This window comes from Colias croceus, chromosome 5 (genome assembly GCF_905220415.1).
Source record: "Colias croceus chromosome 5, ilColCroc2.1".
Taxonomy (NCBI): Eukaryota; Metazoa; Arthropoda; class Insecta; order Lepidoptera; family Pieridae; genus Colias; species Colias croceus.
The window spans coordinates 6,338,470-6,363,894 of NC_059541.1; the positions used below are offsets into that span (position 1 = coordinate 6,338,470).

A 25,425-nucleotide genomic window follows, 5' to 3' on the forward strand; every position below is an offset into this window, starting at 1 on the left:
ATTTTATGCATTTTATTTAACGTAATTTCATTCATGTAATTTGAAACTATAAAATTATTAGTATAGTATAACTTGTGGTATAACTAGTCTTTCTCTTGCAGAATAAATTCCCTTTTCATACGATTCTTAAATAAAAACGCCTATCGTTTAATTATATTTTATTCAAACCACAGATAGACAGCTGATGACCTAGATTTCCGTAAAAATACGATGAAGTAAAAAAGAAAAAGCATTTCACATTTATTTATTCCTTGAATATCCCCCGTTACGAAAACACATTGAGATAATATTACTACGTATGGAGGAGACACCACGAACGTGCAGAACGTGAGCGTGCAGTTAAGCCATATGGCTTATGGTGAGCGGAACATAAGTGATGAAGGCGGTGTCGTCTCCATATGTATATCTCAATGCGAAAACATCAAATTATGTACATATAAGACAGATTTTTTTTATCTTTGCTAATATTATAAAGCTGAAGAGTTTGTTTGTTTGTTTGAACGCGCTTTAATCCGATTTGAAAAATTCTTTGTTAGATAGCCCGTTTATTGAGGAAGGCTATAGGCTACCTATTTATTATTATCACGCTAAGACCAACAGGAGCGGAACCTCGTGGGTGAAACTGCGGGGCGCAGCTAGTTAAAATATGATTAAGAGATTTTATAAAATGAGACGGTAATTTTATAAATAAAATCAAATGGATAAATACCAACATTGAAAATACTAACTAAAAATGCGATGTAGGTTGCTCTCGCATAAGGTAATTAGGGTTGGGATAAAAATTCTCATAGATAATTGGGTCACAAGAACAAAATATACAAAAAAAATCAATACGTTACATAAAGTGAAATATCGAATATCGTTCACGCTTATAGCAAGTTCATCCATCAATGCGACCTTGATCTAAAAATATAGAGCCTTTTTGTTGCTCAAATATTCCTTAATCCTACTAATATTAGATATAAATGCGAAAGTTTGTATGGATGTATGGATGTTTGTTACTCTTTCACGTAAAAACTACTGAACCGATTACAATAAAATTTAGCATACATATGGAGGGTAACTTGGATTAACACATAGGATAGTTTTTATCCCGGAAATCCCACGGGAACGGGAACTATGCGGGTTTTCCTTTGCAAACGCGGGCGAAGCCGCGGGCGGAAATCTAGTTGTACATATAACCTACACTTTCAGCAGATATGACGGGATAAATAATTATGTATGGATACTATTTTTACCCGTCTACACTATTTTATAAAGATATTTTTTAAGTAGACGTAAGTACATTTTTGACTCATTTTGTAAAATACAAATGCTTTCTTTATTTTCCCATCTAGAAAAGATGTTGAACCGTATTGACGATGGTTGATAATGATGATCTTAGAATTTAGAACTTATATTCGGAGTATGGTCCATCTATTTATTGTACTTTCTTCTGTATCTGAAGAAATATAGCCATTAAATCTTAAACAGATTAACATGGGAGTGCCTTCACAAAAAAAGGACTTATTTGTTAATAACGTGTTCGTGTTTAAGAAATAAAAGCTTTCATTTTATTAATTTATGTCGCTATATGATAAATAATACTATCCTTGCGTATAAAATTATTAACGTAGACAGCGTAACCGCAATCAATTGTCGCCTGGGGACGAGTGTAAAGTATGTGTGTATAGTCGTGAAGGGCGACTGTACGCAGGCCTCGGACTGATAGTGTTTGTGATACGTAGAGCGCAAGGGCGGGCGTTATCGAGCGTGGGCGGCCGCGCATGTCACTACACTCGCCTTCGAGCCGCGGCCTCGCGATATGCACTACGCGGCATATCCTACTAAAATACTAACCGCCTGAATTACGCTCGCGTGCGACAAGCAAATAACGCGTAGAACAAACAATGCGAGCCGCTGCAATATAAGTTAGAGGTAAGTCCCACATGATTTGCACTCTACTATTCATAAATAGGGTTCAGAACTACTCTTTTAACTGCCTCTACGTAAAAGCTAAACGTTGAATGACGTAACTTTTTACATTTTTCTGCTCTTAATCTTTTTAATTATATTTCACGTTCCTTTAAAAATAGAAAGTGTAGTGCAATAAGAGCCGAAGCACTTCACTTCAAATTTTTTTGCTTAAGCCGGGGGATGGGTACGTAAATTTGTAACGCTAAATAGTGGTAAAAATATACTATTAGAACTTTAACTTTTATCCTTAAACATTATTTCAAATTTAAACATATATTCGCTGTTGAACGTGTGACGTATCTAGGATATATTATGCAGATGCTATACAAAACTTCTCTTACGTTCAGTTCAAGGTCAAGTGGTTCATTGTATATGAGTATCCAAAGATCATATTTGGTTATAGAAATTAGAATAATCAATACCGTCTGTAAACGACTATCCGAAAACGTCTGTTATTTATATTCGTATGACGTTAGGCTTTAGGTATGAACTTAGTAATTATTTCTCTTTTTTTTTCTATTGATCTTAAAGTGTGGTACTTATAGCTAATAGGTATTTACATAAAATATAGACTATAACTTCTTACCTGCTTAGAAATTTAACTTTACCAAAAAAGAACTGGAAAGTTTAATTGTTTTTACCTGAAATTTTTAAAAGAAAATTGTAATTAATTTTTCCATAAAGTTGGATATCAGTGATATCTAATAAATAAAACAGATTCAAATTCAGTATAATCCTACAAGGTAAAATTAAGCAATTTATGGACCCTGTTTAATGCTGAATAAGGGATCTTTTATGTCTTAAAATCCCAGTCCCTACGGATTAGTTACTTGACGAATGAAATTACATTTTAAGCTACGAATTAATGTCGAATAATATCTACGTAAAATAAAATCATGATAGCTGGTATAATTGTTCTGGGATAAATTTAATCCTAATTTTTTTCAAACATCTTCAAAAAATTACGAGGTTCTCAAGGCGTCAGTATTTTTTTTTTCGGTTTTTTACCTCAGAACTTTCGACTGGGTTAACCGATTTTAATGTTTTTTTTAAACGGATACCTGCCTGGTGATATAGCCTAACGTAACCTAACTAGTTGTTTCCTGTAGTTCCGAAAATTTAAAGACAATTAACTTTTTTGCTAAAAATTAGTAAGTACCTAAGTATGTTATTATTTTTAATCATGTCTTCAAATTTAATTCAATGTACATACCTATTTTACATTATGTTTAAAAACTCCCTCGTGCTGTAAACTTTGATAACTTGTAAGTATTATCCGGTACATATTATCTGGTGTTATCAGCAACCATGGACTCAACGCCATAATGCTGGTGCGATTACTCAAGTGGGGCAAAATTTGCATATCGGCATTCGTAAATTGCGTATTTCCTTTTCTATTTGTGTTAAAAAGTTTTCTATTTTTATTCACGAATTATTTTAAACATAGCCATTTTATGAAGTATTTTCTAGTCTTTTTTTACGTTGCGTAAACGTAGACTGAATTTGGTACCGGTACTGCCGGTTTCCAGATGGAATTGGAATTGGAAAAATATAAGTATAGGTAGATATTGCTCCAGTGATCATTTAACAATATAGTCAAGTAAAATATCAAATAGTTTTTGCTTTGTAGGGAATCAAATCAAATATCTTTACCTACACTTCACATAGGTATATTTTATCGTTTCGATATATTTCTCTATTAAAAGATCTAATGAAAAAAACTATAATTTACTAGAATATGACCTCTGAAAAGATCATTGCAATTGGCTAATTCAAGCCTATTATAACCCTATAACCTCCACCTACGCCCGTCTAACATTACTATGGACGTCACCAATATGAAACAGCATGACTAATTGTATGGAAACAAAGCTTTCACTTATTATCTCTCTCACTTAGAGAATGACGTATGAATATAGCGAAATGACGTCAATATATCAAATAGGCAAACGCGATTTCATCGCATTATAATTCTATAGATGAATTCAATAGAGAGTTATTAATTTATTGCTATCCTGTGTTGCTATCACTTCTTAAAATTGGATTATAGAACTTTTTTTCATTAAGATTTAGTAAGTTTCCATCTATTTATACAGCGAAGCCCACATAATCTTTTTTTTAAAGTTATGAGATACCGAAAACATAATATTAAAGGCGCCAAGATCAATATAACTTTACCCACGTAATATAAAAGGTATTGTTTATTGCATATTTTATTGCCCTTGATGAAACTACTGATCGTAAAGCGGTGTTGAGAAAGGAAACCTATAAAACGAACTCAATTTAATACCCGCAACCTATAAACAGGACACAATAAAGAGGTATATTCAATTTACTGGTGATAGAACCTTCAGGTTGACATTAACTATTGCATTATTCAATTAATCCTCACTCTCGCCACACACTCTGCCACGGAAGTACTGAAGCGAAATTAGGTCAGGAAATAGGGCCAAGGGTAGCGAGTTTCTGTAGTATTAAATATTGTATGTCCCATTTAAAATATTGATTTCTAAACCAAGTTTCGTAACTGCTATACTAATTATTCCACTCTTCAATGTCAGTGTGAAATTCGTCAATGCTTTGTTATAGATATTCAAGTGATAATGATGTCAAGCAATATTATAGTGAAGTATGAGTACAGTAGTTATATTGTATAAATTCGGGCGACATAATACAAGCATATCACGAGCATGGATGTTCAAAAGCAGCAATTATGTCCACGTCTGGTGGATTATCTAACTATAGTTGGGGCACGACCCTACACCACTGGAAAAGGATTAGCTCCTGTACAGGTAATTTTTCTTTTCTATAATAATTCGGTAGATACAGATTAAAAATAATTTTAATCTAAATCAGCTAGTCTATTAGTCGGTGATTTATATGTGGGTAGAAAACTTCTTACTTCTGATAAGTTTCGTTCTAAATTTAGAATTAGAACTTATGCAAATTTATTCAAATTCAACTCTGAAATACTTAAAGTAAATTGTGTTCTGCTATTCTTAGAATGTATTGATGTCTCTCCTGCACTATTATCTGTAACTGACGGGTTATTGTGCAAACCTGAAATATTTACATTCAATTTCAATGTTAAGTTTATTTTGATGTAATATTGTTTTCTCAGTTAACATAATATTAAATCTACATAAATCAAATAGAATAATTGTATTTTTTTGTAGATACCTCAACCAAAATTCTTATTTTATCATATTTATTACATTATTTATTTATATCTATATACTTATACTTAATATTATAAAGCAGAAGAGTTTGTTTGTTCGCTGAGACTAAAGCTAAGACTAAGCACAGCTAGTTAATTAATAACCGTAACAGAACTAACCGTTCTTACTTATTTCAGGCACCAGAACTTCTCCGTCGGTATCCACTCACCAACCATGACGACTTTCCATTGCCACTCGACATGGTATACTTCTGTCAGCCTGAAGGATGTGTGTCGGTGGCACAAAGGCGACAGCTTGCGCATATTGCAGCTAGAGACACAACGTCTTTTGTTTTTACGCTCACGGATAAAGATTCGGGTAAGATGTGCCAATATATTGAGCCAAATCGAAGGTCCATTCTTTTCCTTATCATTAAGAAATTGTTTTCAGGCTTTTTATTTTTAGTCTGTGAAAAATGGGATAAATCCAATGTTATCTTCATGCTTTTATGCAGTTTTAGTAAATAATGCATATTTAATTGTCAGGTAAAACCCGTTACGGGATTTGCGTGAACTTCTACCGTGCGGTGGAGCGGGCGCCACCGCCGGGTCCCCGTGAGCGTGGAATATTGAGACGAGAGTCTTGGCGCAAATCTATGGAAAGAAGTTCTGATTCCGCATTCTCCAGGTGAACATTCTTTAAGTCCACACACATACTTATAATAAGATTATCGATAATGTATTTCTTATAATTGTAGGTACCAAATTGAAACAAACACTCTTTTGCGCTATAACTAATTCGTTATTTTTTTTTTAACTATGTTTATTTCGTAAAACATTGATAACAATCTGCTTTTTTGTTTCATATAGGTACGTCAATATTACGCAACACTACAAATAAGTGAGATTGTTTAAAATTTTCTGAACTTTAAAGCTGGCTTTCCTTTCATTTTATACTCAAATTGGAATTAACACTACTTTTCACTATAACTTAATCATTGTATTTGACGATTATGTTTATTTCAGTAATAAAACATTTATAACAGTTTTTACTTTAAAGAAACGTTCATTCGGCATCACTACAATAAGTGAGATTATTATAAATTTTTTTGGTATGCATTTAAAAGCCCATTTCGAAGCAAAATTATCATCTTTATAATATTCAAAATATAGTCAACAACTAAAGCGAGCATTCGTTCCAGTGACTATAGGAGCAGCAACCTAGCGCCGAGCGACTCGGAGCGCGAGTGCAGTGCGCCGCGGTTGGCGCCCGCACCCGACTCAGAGAGTGGCGGCGAACACTCGCCTAGCCCACGGGCGACTAGGAAACGCCAGGTAAATTGAATGAAAATGAATGTTTTATTATTTGATTGCTTACCTGATAATCAGTTATGTGTGGATGTAATATTACTGTTTTGCAATGAATATATTAATCTCTAATCCTAATTTAGAATTTGTGGAACAGGTTAAAATATATAAAACATTTGAAACGGGTCATTTATCCAACGTGCATGTTTGTTTGCTAAATTAAAAAAAAAAATATTTTTTTAACTTTAATCACAAAGAATAATCAACGATTTTTTTTTTATTTTTATAATTAACTATAAAAGCATTAATAAAAATAATAAAAAAAAAAATTCGCAACCAAAGAGGTTAAATATAAAAATTAATATTCCATGAAAAAAATATTACTGCAGGCTTGTCAGAAATTTGGCCCGCGAGCTTTAATAAAAAAAAAAACATATTTGAATTTATTCTAGAGTGGGTCTACGAAGTTAGTTATTTCTTTTGTCTTCAAGGTTATTTATTTATTTAACAGTTTTATGTACCATTACAAATTTTACAATCTTATCATAATATTAAAAGAAAAGGAAACATTCATAGCACATAAGGCAGGTTATATATTTGACAGTTATTTATTTTCTTGTTTCAGCGTATCCGTAATCATTCATTAACCTCCCTTTGTCTTTTATCTCATCATCCATTCTTCTCAACATTCCGAGAGTGCCTATTTATCCTTAAAAAGTTGATAGATGCCTGTAATGAGTCTTCCAGTCCGCGACGCGTTGGCGCGTCCAGACAAATATTTAGGTGAGTCACTTTTTAGTGAGTTTCATATAGAAATAATTCCTAGAAATTTTATCAAAACCGAAAGTTTGTAAGAATGGAACATTTTTTGACACCCCAAAGTCAACAAACAAAGAAACTCAATTAAAACCTGACAATGTAATTAGAACAAAAGAGTATATTTAAGACAATTACAATACAATTAAAACAAATTTATTAAGAAAAAGAAAACAGTTTAAACAAAAAGTGGAGTCAAACCTACCAAAGAATAAAGAAACAAAAAATGTATGTTTGTTACTATGTATACGTATACAGATAATCAAAAAATATATTTTTATCTGTGTGTAGTAAACTAGTACGCATAAATTGAAAAATACTGTAACTGATATGTGTATATACTATATATAATATATATACTAAACTGGCCTTTCCAAACTTATAACTATAGTAGGTAAATACTTTAAAAGTAACAAATATTAAGTATGTATTAATTTCGTTTACAGAGATACAGTATGGTCCGTATTAACTGGCCAAGCATACGACAATACTCCCACGATAGTGTTACACGACGTAAAGGAGATCGAGACATGGATACTGCGACTACTCTCCGCGCCCGTGCCCGTGCCGGGGAAAACTCGCGTGGAACTAGAAGTTCTGTCCAATACTGCACACGCACCGCTTGTGTTTGCGCTGCCCGATCATACGCGGTTCACTCTTGTGGACTTCCCTTTGCACTTACCTTTGGAATTGCTCGGTAAGTTAACGAAGGTATAAGAATAGGAAATGCACATTATATTAAAGTCACTAAAGTCTGTAAAATAGAAATAAAATAAGAACTTACTTTATTAACTCAGGCCCCGGAATCACAGATACAATAGAAAATCTATTGTGTCGTGGACCGATCGGGCCGCTTGGGGCTCAATGGGTTAATAATATTCTGTTTTTCGGAATCGTGATTGGAGGAAGAGTTTCACTTTGAACATAATAATTTTAAGTTATTGAAGCAAATATATCTACAACTAAAAAATGTTGTCTTTTCCTTACCAGGTGTGGATACCTGCCTCAAAGTGCTCACTCTTATTCTCCTTGAGAACAAAGTGGTAGTACAATCCCGTGACTACAATGCCCTCTCGATGTCCGTAATGGCGCTAGTATCTATGCTGTACCCGTTAGAGTACATGTTCCCAGCGATACCATTGCTACCGAGTTGTATGAGCTGCGCAGAACAATTGCTACTGGCTCCTACACCATTCTTGATTGGAATCCCGGCTACTTTCCTCCAGTATAAGAAGAACTTTAAGTGAGTATTGCTTTTGATGATTATAATACAGGTCTTTTATTAAACTTGTATAATTAATTATTTCTAAAACCTAATAATGACTTATGCCATCGCCTATAAGTAACAAGAAGGTGGGTAAAGCTATCTCACTCATTGTTCATCTCAGAATCCGTATCGTTTAAAATTTATTCTTATTTTAGTCTACATAAAGGGGTTTGAAACTTTTTGTATGGACGCTGGCATATCGACCCGCCGCCATTTTGATTTTTTTTCAAAATCGCGGCGCACGATTAAAGTGGTATGTATGGATAGAGGACACATAGACGAATAAAAAATGTCTAATAACATAGTACCCTAAAGCGTCACATTACCGAGATATTTGGAGGTAAATATTCACTTATGAGTACAACGACAAACACTAAAAATAGACTTATTACGTGTCTATATGCATAATATTATCTCCAAATAATCACTCCCAGGTAGATTATTATTATGTATTACAGGAAGAAAATAGGTATTCATTACAATACTTACATTTTTATGTAATGTATGTAGTTATGTTTTTATGTAATGAATCTACCTACTTTCTTCCAATAAACTGTTAATAATAATAATCTACCTGGGAGTGATTAATTGGAGATAATATTATGCATATAGACACGTATTAAGTCAATTTTTAGTGTTTGCCGTTGCACTCATAAGTGAATATTTACCTCCAAATATCTCGGTAATGTGACGCTTTAGGGTACTATGTTATTAGACATTTTTTGTTTGTCTATGTGTCCTCTATCCATACATACAACTTTAATCGTGCGCCGCGATTTTGAAAAAAAAACAAAATGGCGGCGGGTTTGATATGCCAGAAAGTTTCAATGCCCTTTATACCCTTTTAGGTTACCAGATGACATTTGGTTAGTGGACCTGGATGCTACCAAATTAACATCACCCACTGGAGCCGATCAAGATCTTCCGCCACTCCCGGAACCAGAAAGTTCAGTTTTAAAGAGTCATTTGAAACAGGTATGCGAATAATATGTGTAAATGTATAATCGTTCAGTGTCTGTCTGTCACCTTATCTGTCCTGCACAAGCTCAAGTGCAATATAAATGTGGCTGGGCCGTTTTCATTGAATGCATTTATTTAATTAGAACATTTATTTATTTACAATAAACACTTTTATGTCGCACTTTCGATTGTTAAAAGAATATAAAACATACATTGTTACAATCAAATTATTTTAAAGTATTTTCTGAGGTGAAGTGGGTGTCTTTTAATTGTTGGATAACCTTTAACAATCGAATCTGGTCTATTAAGATACTTGTGTTTCTGTGAACTTTAACCTATCTTTTCTCTGACCTTAAACCTAGAATCACTAACGAAACATTTCACTTTTCCCTGTCGCACTAGGCTATGCAACTCATGGGGGCGGCTGGAACTGGAGTAAATATCTGTACTCTTTTTACATGCACACTTTCACTTTATACTACTATACTACACTTGCATTGGTTGAGTTTGTGCCAGACTCTTAGATAAAATACTTATAACAATAAACCAATCCATATATAAACGCTGAATAAATAAAACGTCTGATTAAAGGTGTTGTGCTTAGGTCTGAAATGTATTGTTTTGCCCTTATAGCTTGCTTGTCTCATTGCATAGTGTAACTTTTGGTTTCTTTTAATGTAATCAAATGGCAAATTAAGTTTGAAGACTTCTCTGTTAGTACCTATAAAGAGTAATAGAATAATAATATTTTATTACCATATTGGTCCAATACCTAAGTAGAAGTTGGATGATAAAATGTTAACCAAACACTTATAATAATTTTCCAAAATTATACTATATAAAGCAATTGTAATTTTTAAAACGATTACCTTCGTTATATTTTGTTAAATCGAATAGCATGTTTATATTAATAAAAAATAAAAAAAAAATATTTATCGTCTCCCACGTAAATATCCCCATTGGCACGACCACAGACATACATTTGTCGGTGGGCACGACTGAAACTTTTATAAACATAGGTACATTAACATGATAAAATATGCTTTGAGCTGAACTTCAACACATTCTATGGCGTGGGTGTCGGTATTTTTATTCTGTATGAATGTGTAGATAGATAAGTGCTCCTACTTGTATGACGTAGTATAAAGTAGTTTATAGCATAGTCATTCTACTTTAATCTCTAGATGGAGTTAAAGCTATGTATTTATTCTTTTAATTTTATTGGATAAACATCAACCAATATTTTTTGAAGTTAAATATTGTTATTTCTTTGGATTTTGTACTTATACTATACTGCTATTTATTTTGCGTAGGACATTACAGATATTGAGATTCCGCTTGATTGATTGGATTGTAGTTTTTTAGCCAGGTTGGTATAGTTGGTATTCGAATTTTGGTGATCTTACGAATAACGAGTAGATAAATAATAGCAATCATCCATTATATTGCATCGTAGGATTATTCCATTTGCATCGGATGCCGTTTTTGGAAAAGGAATAATATAATATAGCCATATGAAGGTTCTAAGACCTATGTATTTCCTCAGTTGAACGTGTATCTCAACCTTCTTCAATATGGGGTGATACAGAAATCTTATGATGTTTGGTCTATAATTTCGTTTGTTTTTATAGGCACTAAGCAGTCTCACAAACACGTCCGCTGAACAAGCAGCCGCGCCACTTATGCCGTCTAGAAGAGATAGTGTCGGAGGAGCTACACTCAAGTAAGTTTCTTTTTCTCGTTTGACAATATGGAATAAGTTTAGTCTAATGCCAAAAATTTTAATAAATTGAGCTTACGTTGTGTAACTATATTTATTCGGGAATGGGTGCATAATCCAAACATGGGTGAATAATGCACATAGATTTATTTTTTGTTAAATAAAAAAAATATGTTATCAAGGAAGAAAAAGCTTGATAGTTTGACCGACTTCAAAAAAGAAAGACGTCGTAATTCTTTTGAATCATATAAAAAAGCCAATTTTTGAGTACATTTACCATGCCTTGATTCGCAGAGTCCAAAACCCAACATTCAAAGACATCCAAGGGTCGCACAGTACGCCGGAAAGTCGGCGCGTGTCTGTGGGTAGTGCGGTGCACTCGCAGCGGCACTCATTCGCGTCCGCGCACTCGCCGCAGTCGCACTCCCCGCAGCAGCCCTTCAACCCGCTCATCTATGGGAACGATGTGGACTCCGTGGACGTGGCTACTAGAGTGGCCATGGTACGTTGCTAGCTATTGAGTAGGTATTGCAGTACCCTCGCGGCCACACTCATTCGCGTCCACGCACTCGCTGCAGCAACCCTTCAACCCGCTCATCTATGGGAACGATGTGGACTCCGTGGACGTGGCTGCTAGAGTTGCCATGGTGCGTTACATGTGCACACAATGAAAAAAAGTTTTTTATTATGTGTTGAGTTCAGTTAAAATTAATTAGTATTCAACTTACATAAGAAAAAAGACTCAAAATGTAATAACTAAATAATACCATTCTTTACAGGTCCGTTTCTTCAACTCTCAGAATGTATTGGCTAACTTTATGGAGCACACTCGAACGTTGCGATTATACCCCAGACCAGTTGTTGCGTTTCAAATTAACAGCTTTCTTCGATCACGTCCTAGAACATCTGCCTTTTTAAACAAATTTGCCAGGACACAGGTAAAAATCTCATTGATAACATCACCATTTTTATAAACCTAATCACATTTCTTTGAACAAGTAAAAAAATGACTCAAAAAATAACAAAGAAAAATCACAGGAAAGAACCAGTAGCCACACACTTTATATCTAAACTTACACTTTTCAATTGTTAATCTAACTACGCTTTCAGTGTAGTAAATAATACAGACATGTATTTTTACTTCATACTCTACAATATAACATTAACAACTCACATATCCCCTCACAGGCAGTAGAGTTCCTAGCAGAATGGTCACTCACTCCCCATAACGTGGCATTCCTACGCGTACAAACCGGCGTATTGGACCCGCGGCAGGTCGGCGATAAGCCCAAGTGGTTCGCTGACACGTTACAGCCGGTCCGCTTCGCTGTATGGGATGACGGCAGCTCGCTTAATGGTGCCCTGAGACAACTGCAAAGACAGGAGAACCAGCCCACTGGTGAGCTTTTGATAGACCTTGTTTCCCTAACGCCATACAACGTGGCTTTCTTACGCGTACAAACGGGCGTGCTGGACCATGGGCAGGTCGGCGATAAGCCCATAAATAGTTTGCTGATACTTTACAGCCGGTTCGCTATGTATGGGATGATGGAAGTTCGCTTAATGGTGCCTTGAGACAGTTACAGAGGCAGGAGAATCAACCCACTGGTGAGAACATACGAAATATAAAAAAGAGGAACATTAAAAGCCAATAAAAATTGTCTAGTGAGCTGATTTTATCGACATAAATGGCGAAGCTATAACCCTATCTAACATTTGACCTAATCATTTTTAAAAGGATTTAGTAAAGAGAAAATCACATTAAAACAAAATTTAAAAATTTACTTTATGTAACCTACGATTCTACTGATTACTTTCAGATGAAAGTGGTTCCGATTCAGATGGAGCAGAAAGCACGAGCTCTTCTTATTCATCTCTCAGTGATTTTGTTTCGGAAATGGCTTCTTCGGATCTATCTCCAGGTAAAAACTATATACTATGTTCTTTAATTTAATTATTATTAATTAATTTGAATAACTCTACATTTCAAATCTTTTTGGTTCTATTCAATATTTGAAAATTTTTAGGTGGTATGCAACACGTTGTCGGAGAAACTTATAACGCTGTTGTGCAAGTTCCAATGACGCTTTCTTCGTCTCTCGATCCTAAAACAGTAAGCATAAAATTACCAATAATAAATTTTCAATCATTCTGCATTTGATTATTGTATTTGATTGATTTTAAAAATACTCGTTTCGTCCAGGTGTACAGTCCACCATCGTCACTCATGTTCGGTGACGAAGAAGTCGAGGAACGAAAAGAACAAGGGCGGGAATCTACATCTCCATCACCTTCTGGCTCTAGTTCTGAACACAGCGATTTGTCTGAGGATGAAGTTGTTGTTGAAGGCAAAGATGATGCTACGGATCATGCACCACCTGTTAAAAAGAGTGTAAGTTTTTATTCAATTAAAGCATCGGCTTCGTCCGCATAGTTCCCGTGTGTGATCCTATGTTCGTTCTTGGGTCTTACTATCTTTGTACCAAATTTCATCAAAATCGGTTTAGCGGTTTGGACGTGAAGTATAGACTGATAAATAGATAGATAGATAGATAGTGTTTGATGAAAAAAAAATGTAAGTGGCCATTATTAACGGTGGAATTCGGTTGAATTTCAACATAAACGTTTTATTAAAAAAACTGCGTCCTTAGTTGGTAAATATATGGTTGATAATGATTAAGAGCTGAAGCGAAATCGACTCGTTATTTTCAAAAACATACATAACATATGAATATATGTCATATGTTATAGGACACGGACAGCGGTAGTTTCGGTCGGGAGTCTGACTCCAATTCCACCACCACACCGGCTACCGTTGTTAGAGCCGATCATACTCCCTCACATAGGACGCAATATGCTACAAGAACTAAGGTATTCTTGGCTTACTGATCCGTTTCGATGCATGACGAGTTTCACTATTCTTTTTCTATATGAATTCGGATACCGTAGTGTCGTAGTCTTTTCTTTTAAAATACTTCTTTCCGATCTCAGAAAAAAAAAATTAAAACGCTTTATTATTTTTATTTGTGTTTAGAGTTCTGGTAGTGGAGTATCACGGCAAGCTTCGCAGACTTCGCTCTTGGAACAATTCGCAGCTCAGGCTAAAGAGTTAGTACGTGAAACCACTCGGCAAAGCAGTCAAGAAGGACTCCTGGCTCATATGGACAAGGTAAAGTAGAACAATATTTCATGTTTTATAACTAAGACATAATTGCAAGATATTTGTTGTCGTAGAAGTTTTATTTTACAAGACTTATTTTGATACAAAGAGCATTATATTTGTAATTTGTGGACAAAGGAATACTGGAAAAGCACATGTAAGAAACATATATCTTCTTTGGGGGGTTAATAAAAATATTGTGTTAAATTTATAGAATACATATTTTGTAAAAATGTATTTCTTAATTTTTGCTTTAACTTGAAGAAAGGACAAGTAGATCAAGGAGAGGAAAAGAACATATTTGCTCCCTTCGATAAGGTATCCGTTAGGTTCTGCAGTTTTGTAGAATTTTGTAGAAAACATATAATGAAGCGTTATTAATTCAACTACTTACATTACTCACATAGCTAACACTAAATACTGTATAACATTTTCATTAACCATCCGATAGAATAGTGCAATGTAAAATATGTTTTTTTTTGGACTTGCATAAGGTATACATTATATTAGCACCGTTAAGGCTACATGAATTAATTTTATATCTTCTGCTCATCTCATTGCTTAGAAGTATTGGAGTGGAATAATACATAGTAACATGCTAGAATATTCACTAAATATGCACTTTACCGAATGCGAATACACGTTTTCTTTATATTTTTTAACATATTTACAAACGTTAAATTAAATAATATAAAATGTGTCGGTAAATTACATGTTCAATATTGTTTTTAGCTAACATCTCACGCCAAAAAGGCAGCTGAAGAAGCATCTAAAAGTGTTCAAGAGGCCTCGAAGTCTGCTTTAGAAGCGAGCAAAACTGCAAGCGCAATGAGCAAGAATACTTTTGAAGATCTCACTTATGTCGGCAAGTCCACTTTGGGAGATCTCACTAAGAGTGCTAAAGAAGCCGCTACTAAAAAGGGATTGTTGAAGGTAAATATTTATTTTATAAGCTTCATAAAAACTAAGACTTTTAATGTGATAGTTTGTAGACATTTTAAGGCCGTGTACGCGGTCCGTGCGCTGTTTGGCTCAAATATGTGATTTTTCAAACCAGATTGTCCATCAACCACTTATCTTACAAACATATGAATTACTAATAATTTTAGGAAATTTTATTGTCTATATAGTTAGTTAAGAGTTTTTTTCAATTAATACAGTATTTGTGAATACCATCAAGATATCTGAGCCGATGATTACTTGATTTCGCTTTTAGTGTCAATTTCGAAGCTAAAAATATCTGAAATCGCTGACAGATCTAACACACAATTTTTTTTAACTAACTGCAAAAATCCTTATTAAAATAGTTAGTTAAAAGATTTTTTTATTTTGGACTCCTAACTTACGAAATTAAAATCCGAACAATGTGAATTTTTTTAGAAATTATAGTCGACAAAATGATTATTTTCACCAAGATATTTGACTTAGTTTAATATTATTTTTACATATTGCAATAAAAGAACGTCTTACTTATAAGATAAAATTTAAAAAATCAACTAAGGTACCTCTATTATTTTTCTACAATTTTTTTTAAAGTACTTTAAAACACTGCGCGCGACCCGATTAAAATCAGTCGGCAGCGAGCCTTTCCAGAGAGAGGACATGTTGCTCGGCGCTCTCCTGTGGACTTATGCTGTTCATAGTAAAAGGATAGCGCAAGCCGCGATCTATCGTAATAGATCGCGGAGATTTTGACTTGCGTTAAATTGAATAAGCCCTCTTAAAATACAAGTGATAACTGCGTTAAAAACAACCGACTTCAAACTTGCACTTGCAAAATTTACAAATACCTACAGACAAAAATGCTCATAAAATAAAACCTACTGGGCCTATCCGAATAAAATTTTTATGGGACCAATTCGACACCATCCCGCATCGAACAAAAAAAGAATCACGTAAATCGGTTCAGAAACCTCGGAGTAATCGGTGTACATACATAAAAAAAAAAAAAAAAAAAAATACCGGCCGAATTGATAACCTCCTCCTTTTTTTTGAAGTCGGTTAAAAATGAAGTTGCTTTTCATTATAATAAAAAATTATGTGACGTCGAAATTGTTGACAATTATTTTATCTTATAGCATTCATTAATTTGTTTCTGTTTAATTTTAATTCTAATTTATATTTAATAAAGGGAGAAAGTCAAGAAGGTCCTGGACCAATGGGTCGCAGGGAGTCCGGCGCTCTACAAACGACAACGCTATTAGCCACAACGCATCGGGATTTCTTCTCTAACATCAGTTCTGATCTGAACGGCCTCGCTGCTTCCACTTCAAGCATGTTTAGCGATTTATTTGGTTCTAAAGGTGATTATTGTTTGCTAAGTTCAATTATAATTCAGAAAAATTTACACTAATGACTATAAGAGAACTTTTGGTGTTTCATTAGAGTAGTTAAAATTTGCACCGTTGGATTTCCTCATCGAAAAGTTTACATATTACAAAAAAGATTTAGCAAATTCATCTGAATAGGTAATACAATCGGTGGAACAGCTATCACGCCCAGAATTCCGACACCGAGCCATCCCACTTGTATTTATCTATCAATTAAGCCGGCCAATTAATATTCTTCAATTCATTGGTTCCTCGGGTTGCTTGAAGCAATAAACCCGCCCTTTGCATCAAATGTCCAGTCTGTGTGTGTGAAATTTTATTTATGTTTTGTATGCAATAGAGATTATAAATAAATAAATAAATAAAAAAACGACGTGTGGTACTCGGGGATTGCCGCGGTAAAGCTATTGCATGCTGTGCCTTCAAGCCACACCTCCGACCGTCGGAGTGGGGAGTGTGAGGTTTTTCGTTACGGAATTTCTCAATTCGGTCTCCGCGCTCAAGGCCCGCGATAGAAGCTATGCAATAGCTTAATAAATAAAATCTATACTAATATTATAAAGCTGAAGAGTTTGTTTGTTTGAACGCGCTAATCTGGGGAGCTACTGGTCCGATTTGAAAAATTCTTTCGGTGTTAGATAGCCTTATATATCGAGGAAGGCTATAGGCTATATATCATCACGCTACGACCAACAGGAGTGGAGCCACGGGGGTGAAACCGCGCGGAGCAGCTAGTAAATAATATATAATTATATCGATCTATTTATAGGCAAGGAAATCCAAGTAACGCTTACGTTCCAGGGAAGCAGCCCAAACCAGCGGAGACCCCCACGTCGGCCCCGCTGTCGGCCACGTTCGGGCCGTTCTCGCAGGGCGCCCGCGGGCTGGTGCAGCGCTCGCCGCTCATCCGTCACGCCGCGCCCACGCCCACGCCCACGCAGCAAGTACCGCGCTCGCCCAACACCGAGAACCAGGCGTTTCTTAATGATGTGAGTGTTATTATGGGGATAGGTTACCTTTAGTTCATTCCTTGAAACGATATAGAGCGTCAGTAAATGCCGCGCTCGCCGAATACTGAGAACCAGGTGATTCTTAATGATGTAAGTATTTTTTAGACAATCTTTACTTGGAGTTACAGAAGACCTACAACATTACTCGGGCTAAGCACCCACCCTCATCACCCCATAGTTAATATATACTTTTGATATATAATACACATCAAGTTGCACATTTCCCAGTCTACACGCGCGGGAAAGGCGGGAGACGTATCTGTGCGCATGCCACGTTAAATAGCAAAAAATTTCAAATACCTTAAAATGTATTACTTTATAATGTTACTTTATGGACTAGTACTAGATACATATAATTAAAAAATTAGCAACACAGTTGTGATTTCTATTAAATTTTCTTGAATTCATTTATTAAGTTACAAGAGAAATATACTACAAGTATTTTACAAAAATCGCTTTCACTCTGTTGCAGCTCATTCAGCATGTTTTAGAAGGAGAAGGTGTCGGATGGCTAAAGTTAAACCGTTTAAAGAAGTTAATGGAAGACGAGTCTTATAGAAACATGGTACTCAGTAAACTAAACAGAAATATAAACCGAAAAACTACGCCTAATGATAAAGTGGAAGATGTGGTATGTGCAAAAGAAATTATTTGTAAAGTATATCAATAACGACATAATATTGTATCTATTATTATTCCTCATTTCAGTTTGTAAGCAAACCTGTTTGGAAAGGGATGCTGAAAGTTCTTCAAGCAGTCGTCCATGGCTTAGAGCACACGTATTCCAATTTCGGTTTAGGAGGAATGGCATCAGTATTCCAACTAACTGAAATGGCACACACTCACTATTGGAGTAAGGAAGTAGCTGGTTTGGAACAGGGTGGGATGGGAGGTTCCGCTTTATCTGAACAATATAGACAAGATATGGATACTCCTTCGTCTGCTCCGTCTTCGAGAAAAAGTTCACAGTCAGGTAAGTTGATACACTGGAGGATATACTTTCTTAGAAATATTTAAAACTCATGTGTTCATTTAAATACCTTTATTTATTGGATTTATCATTCTTTATATTTATTTTATTGTTTTCTAGATATGCCAGTTTTAAACTACCCCGAAATGGACGCCACCGAAGGTGCAACTACAACAGAAATTTTCAAAGACATGTTGAACTCAAAACGTAACCTGTTATTCAGTAAACTAACTTCATTCGATTCTGACGTAAGTATCACACAAACGGCGAGGGGCCGCTCTTATCGCATGGGAACTAGCCTTCTATGTATAAAAGTCTTAGCATGGCTTATGTCAATAACTCTCTAAAATACTTACATATCTATCCATACGAAACCCATATAATCTTTACGTCTAAAATCTAAATCATGACCCCAAATTAATTCCCAGAAATCCATAGGTATTTATCCATAGGTAATTTTGGAATAGAGTGCAAAATATATATCACAAAAGAAATAATAGGTGTGATTAGTTAGCGGTAGTATAGGAATGTTAGGTTGACGTGATGTGTTGCACAGGCGCGGGGTGCGGAGGGCGGCCCACCCAAGCCCCATACATCCGATACCGACGCAATGTTCCTCGATGTAAGTCGTAGACCTCGCTTCTTACCGCTCTCAGTGTTCGCACTTCTACGCCGGTGACTGACTTCACAGTTCACACTGAACTCATTTTTCGACACTGATACTTCGAAATCGTATCATTGTTTCATTCATGACTCTCGCTTATACTCGTAATGTGCTTGCTTCAGTATTTTGGCCTACGCCCATATTTCCATTTTTCTATCTTCGATCTATATATATATTCTATTTGTATTGATGTGTAATATGAATATGAACTCTATTACAGCCTGGATTTTGTTGATGAATTGTGGAATGCAACGTAAAAAATATAGATATTTGATATCAATTTATAAAATGTAAATTAAGCATGCATATTCGACTTATTTCGATGTTATCTCACTTTTAATTCTTTCTTATAAAATCTATGCATATTTTTATCTCTACTTTCTTTTCACTTTAATCAAAAAATGTTATGCAACTACTTCACTTCTAGCGTGTCGCTGAAAAAGTTAAAAAAAAAATTATAACAATTTTTAATAGATTTTAATTATCGCCTCACAACAATTCAGTGCATTTTCTTATTAAATATTTTCCCAATATGATACGTGTCAATACAGAGAATAAAGTTTACCCAGGTTTGCCGCGGTAACCCAAACAAGCCTCGAACGGCGAGTGTATTCTCTTCCAAGTCTGCAACGAGCTACAAACCGCAAGTTGGAATACCAACTACCTCACCTCTGACCTCGCCGGATACCGCTCGAACGTATTTGTACCAGGGACTGATAGGTAATTAAGTAAAAAACAATATATTAATTAATGCTCTCAAATTTCTATAAAAAGGTAAATAAAAAAAATGAAATACTGAAATACGCCTATTTAGGGGACATGAGTTAAAACTACAAATAGATTCTTCGTTAATAATTATTGTATTAAATTCTCAAAATTTTGTGATCATATCTTTTTCAAAAACAGGTAAAGAAAGATCAAATTTATGGGATCAAATGCAATTCTGGGAGGACGCGTTCCTCGACGCAGTCAGTCAAGAACGTGACATGATTGGAATGGATCAAGGAGCCAATGAAATGATGGAGCGGTATAAATGTCTCAGCGAAACTGAAAGGAAACGTCTAGAACACGAGGAAGATCGTTTATTATCAACATCTTTATACAACCTGACTGCAGCAATGGTTCTGTTTAACGTAGAAGCTGATATCGTTCGGAATAAAGTGAGACGATTGCTGGCTAAAAGTCATATTGGGCTAGTATACAGTCAGGAAGTGAATCACCTACTCGATGTTGTGCATTCTTTGGTAAGTTAGTTGATTACGTAATTTGTACAACAGTTTTTAAATGATCAAGTTTTTTTTTATTTGAAACGTTGTAAGAAACCTTACGAAACTTCCACGAAAATTTTAGATATTTCACTATTAAAAATTATAGAACAAACTACAATAACTCCAAGATATTTTTAGTTAATAAATTGTATTTTTTTGTTAAATAATTTAATTTATTTCCATATTATCATCTCATTAACTGTCCAATTACAGCACGGCAACGACATAGAACTAAAGGCATTAGGATCTCGTCAAGCTCGTCGCGCTTCCTTCACAGTGCACGAACGGGATGCGGGCGGTCCATTGCGTTTCATGGAAGTGCGTACTGATGGACTCGTGCTACGGTCTACGCAAGGTAATTTGATTGATTAGATAGATTACTGTAGAAATAGAAAGGGTAAAAATAGATCTGTAGTCTTGTTTTTGTGAACCTTGAAGGTAAATGTGGATCTACGTTGCTACTCGTGCCGAATTCTTATTAAGTGCAGGCACAAAATTAGTGGCTTAGTGATCCCAAAGAATCGCTGGCTCGCTTGCACAGTTTTGTTAAAATTCAATCTGTTTCCTTGGAAAATTTAACTCCAATGGAACCCTATACTTAAAAAATAAATTGGTTTCACTTTTAATAATTTTCCGAAGAATAAGAAATATTTAAAAAGTCAACCTTTATGGTTTTCAGGAACAATCGTTGAAAGGTGGTGGTACGAGAGACTGGTCAACATGACTTATAGCCCTAAAATACGAGTATTGTGCCTTTGGAGGAAGAACGGTGGTCAGACGCAATTACATAAATATTACACGAAGAAGGTATACACATGCTTGCTAATCATTTAAAACTCATACTCATTTTATTTGCCTAGGTAAACTTTTACAAGTGTTAATGAGTTTTTAAACTGATAACCACGACCTTCCGGTTGCTTCTACAATCTACAGAAGAGAATCGGGAAAATCAGATGAAATTAATAAAATCACCTATTTTTCAATAGTGCAAGGCGTTATACTACAGCATCAAAGAAGCAATGGAGAAAAGCGGTCGGCGTCAAGAGGCAGCGGAATTGGGAGGGGAATTCCCAGTACAAGATTGCGCTTCCGGGGAAGGAGGTCTTATACAGGTCTCGGGTTTTCACTTTAAATGTTTAACTCAATAATTTTTCCTTTAAAAAATGTATGATGGTTATGTTAATATTAGTGGCCATTTGATATTTAAAAGTGAAAAAAAATTCACTATCAATTGAGAGAATTTCGGAAATTTCTGTTAGAAATAGAAAACATTATCATGCACGTCGTATATTTCTATATCGTTCATAGAAAGTGCTTAAATATAATTGATCCACTGCCAAGCCTTTTTATAAAAATTTACTTTATTAAATATTGAAGTGAGTATCTAATCCTAAAATTGCTATATTGAAGGTTTGCATGGAAGGCGTCGGGCTCCTGTTCCACCACAGCAAGGTAGGTCACACAATTATTTTAATCTTTCATTTATATCTGCTTTTGTATGTACGTAAATTTTAATATACCAAGGCAATGGCATAATTCAAATAATCGATTGTTTTGGTATAATGTTTATATTTCGTAAGGTAAGTATCGATCGGTGTTTTTGCTTAATTTTGGGGATGTCTCAGTACTAATACGTTTTGTTTATAGAATGTCGTTCTAAGAAGAAACGATGTTCTATGCCAAGGGGCTTTGCCCCACGCTGGCCGCTTCATTGTTTCTATATTGTAATGGTGACGTTAGTGCATTGCAAATATATTGATAATATATTTCGATATCAATATCGCCAATAGGGAGGACAACTTTTCTATATAAATAATCTGTACAGCAATTAAAAGTATAAGTAGTACTTATTTAGTTGTAACCCCAGATAACTTCTGTATTAGAAAAATAGACCCATTGTTATCGATATTAAGACCATGCAAGGACCTCTCAAACTTTCCTATTTTTATTTCAGTTTAAATATTTATACCATATCGTTTATTACCTCTTTGTTTATAATACAAACAGAATATACTCGATACAGTATTCCTTTAAAATAATTTTAATCTATTTTCATTTCGTATATCTTATTAAGAAAAATGCAGCTTTTGCCGAAGAATTTTTTATATTTTCTATTACTAATTCGATGTAATAGCTAGCCAATTTTTTTTTTGTTATTTACATTTAAGATTAAACGTTGTCCATCTGATTTACGTATTCATACTCGATATATAATGATTTGTGCATGTGCTATCTGTCTGCATCATCCGTCCCGCTGCGGCGCTCCGCTAGGAACTTTTGAGATGGTCCTTGACAAGCGCTCGGCCGCCTTCAACTAATATCATGTTTTTGTCTGTTTCCCTCTCTCTCCGGACCCGCCGACCGCGCCGCTCCGCTGAAGGATTTCGAGGTATTCAGTGGTTCATAACCTAGTAATGGCTGGCCCTTACGATGATCGGCACCACCTTTGACCCCGTGGCCAACGTAGCGTGTGCATTAGCGATGATCGTTGGAGGTCGTAGGGCTTTACTTGTAGTTTGAGGCTTACCGATTGTTTTAGCCGTTTTTAGCGTTGTTTTAGTTTTCCCGAGTGCGGCGAGCGCCCGGGCGCTGTCGTGCATGCACATAGACGCCCTTTGTTTATTATTTGTTCATAACCGCACCCGATATGGCTTACATACGTTCACGGATCGTCCGGCGAGCGGTCTCAGATCCGTCGTCGGTCCGTTCGGCCGCGTTAGGTCCCCCGGCCGGAGCCCGTGCGCCGTGAGCTCAGCTGAGCGCACTAGCGACGAGGTCAGTCGTAGAGCATTCGCCATCTCACAAGTTCTGCCGGCCCTCAGCCCGCGCTCCCCGCACCCTTCCCGCCTCCCGCCGCATCTGACCTCGCCTCCCCCGCACGCCCACGCCCCCTACACACTCTATGTATCCAGTTTTTAGATGTTTGGCTGAACGCAGCAAATGTGTATCTAATCCTCCGATTTTTTACAATCGATACACTAATGTCACTGATATTTTTTTTGTAATATGGCTTTATGAATTTGGAAAAACGTCATGTGAAATTAGTGAATCGACTGCTGGTGTTTTGCTTTCTTATTTATTAGTGCCTGCATGTTTGCATGGGCTCTTTCAGACGCTATGTTTATATTTATAGATGTTTAACAAATACATTTCCATTTATAAATAATAATGACCGCATGTTTAAAATATTAGATGAAACGCAATTTAAAACGTTTATCTGAAAAACATTGAAATAACATTATTATTTGCAGAGCCGTGTATTCAATTGTTTGTAATAAGAGTTTGTGTGTTAAAATGATAGATTTTGTTTTGAAATGTGAAAAAATACGCCAAGTGTGCACGCTAAAATTAAGCTATTCACGTAGAAGGTTATCACATTAATGAAAATCAAGTGTATCAGAATAACATTTATTTTTCAGTTCTTTGTGCGACTCGATCACATTCGAAAGTGCTTCACGCAGAACGGCGGTATCTTCGTTTTAGAAGAATTCAGTAAGTATTGATTATTTATAAAAATATGATTATTCTAACTCTTATGACACTTGGTAGAATATGTAACACAACGTAACGTATCCAAGTTCCTTGATATCCAGATTTATTTCTTTAAAATCGAATACAGAAATATTGTAGCTATAAATGTTCGTCTGTTACCAAATTTTGCGTAACACCTTCTATTAAATTTTTTCAGATCCCAAGACGAGACAAATTACCCAACGAAAGTACAAATCGGTCATGGCAAGTATTCTGCATATCTCTTGAATGCCTTATCCGTTTTGTGTTCGTTTCGCACTGACCGTGTCGTCTTATGTTGTAGGCAGAGAAAGTAGTGCTTGAACTCCATCGTTTCTTCTCCATATGGCTTTCTCGGTACTATCTATATGTTCAACTTGATGGAACCGATATGAGCTATGCACCTTATCTTTCATACCTCTGAAGTATGTACATGTGTTTTTTTTTTTCTTTTCTATTCACGTTTTTTCTCGCTTTCATCGCTTTAATTTTATTTTTTACGTCTACGCCTTTGTCCTTTTTCGACCATCATTTAAATCATTTAGTATCACTGTCTACTGCATATTCGCTTTACGTAACTGCTTTCATTTTTACGTCCTTGAGAATTTCATTTATTTTTATACCTACAATAAAACCGTGTATCACCATTTTTATCTTAACAGCTTTGCGTTTCTTTTATCAAATAATATGAACCATGTAACCTAAGGTAAAGGTAAGTTTCATTTAATTCCGTTCTCAGGCGGATCAGATATGTTACGCGGTGCTGTGTGTGTTCTCGTACTTCGCGGCGGGTCAAGAGCAAAAGAAAGCTATACTGGAGCAAGCGGCTAGGATCCCACCGGTCACTCCGCAACCGAACGCTGACAATGCGAATGCCCAGTCTCGTACGGCATCAGCTAGCCAAATACCTCAAGTATGTATGGACCAACGACCACTATTTTCATTATTGAATTATTTATCACAATCGAAAGAATCTGAATTTGATACGCAAAATAATTGTTTTGTGTGTATTAAGATTTTATCCAATTTCATTTAATAAAGAATACTGAACGTAATAATGTAATTTACGTATGTTTATGTAGGTATTCTGATTTATTACAAAGATATGTAAGGTTTAAGTTTTAAAACATTGCTTATTTTTTACCTATTGAAAATGCGTCTTTGCATTGATATTCTAACACTGTCGTACATATTGTAATGTGTATGTGTAATTTATCCCTTTGTCATTTTGATCATTGAGGGTATTTGTTAAAAAATCTATCTTTCTTTCCAAAACAAGGAGAGAGCAGACGCCTCTCGCACAGAAGACGCATCAAGAAGCGCGAAAGC

At 35.4% G+C, this 25,425-nt stretch overlaps 1 protein-coding gene across 1 annotated transcript; it reads left to right on the top strand.

Moving 5' to 3' along the window:
* The first annotated feature begins 1,778 nt into the window (after nucleotides 1–1,778).
* LOC123691827 (MAP kinase-activating death domain protein) lies at nucleotides 1,779–24,947 on the top strand. The gene is made up of 38 exons (XM_045636400.1): nucleotides 1,779–1,917; nucleotides 4,546–4,748; nucleotides 5,312–5,492; nucleotides 5,660–5,801; nucleotides 6,316–6,448; nucleotides 7,047–7,204; nucleotides 7,684–7,934; nucleotides 8,228–8,480; nucleotides 9,353–9,479; nucleotides 9,867–9,899; nucleotides 11,096–11,187; nucleotides 11,479–11,686; nucleotides 11,964–12,122; nucleotides 12,373–12,583; nucleotides 13,005–13,106; nucleotides 13,212–13,297; nucleotides 13,388–13,576; nucleotides 13,936–14,055; nucleotides 14,219–14,353; nucleotides 14,609–14,662; nucleotides 15,077–15,277; nucleotides 16,476–16,647; nucleotides 17,476–17,663; nucleotides 18,157–18,315; nucleotides 18,393–18,657; nucleotides 18,775–18,902; nucleotides 19,211–19,276; nucleotides 19,879–20,038; nucleotides 20,225–20,562; nucleotides 20,800–20,941; nucleotides 21,266–21,393; nucleotides 21,573–21,698; nucleotides 21,997–22,038; nucleotides 22,967–22,975; nucleotides 24,006–24,078; nucleotides 24,275–24,321; nucleotides 24,401–24,521; nucleotides 24,836–24,947. Exons 2-37 carry the CDS (start codon nucleotides 4,647–4,649, stop codon nucleotides 24,518–24,520), a joined length of 5,100 nt encoding a protein of 1,699 aa, XP_045492356.1. The 5' UTR covers nucleotides 1,779–1,917; nucleotides 4,546–4,646; the 3' UTR covers nucleotide 24,521; nucleotides 24,836–24,947.
* Nucleotides 24,948–25,425: the final 478 nt, after the last annotated feature.

Bases quoted from the DNA above. Each gene is read 5' to 3' on its own strand.
- LOC123691827 (XM_045636400.1), top strand. From the start codon at position 4,647: ATGGATGTTCAAAAGCAGCAATTATGTCCACGTCTGGTGGATTATCTA. The intron at 4,749-5,311 runs GTAATTTTTCTT...TACTTATTTCAG, and splicing joins AAGGATTAGCTCCTGTACAG to GCACCAGAACTTCTCCGTCG. The intron at 24,079-24,274 runs GTAAGTATTGAT...AAATTTTTTCAG, and splicing joins CTTCGTTTTAGAAGAATTCA to ATCCCAAGACGAGACAAATT.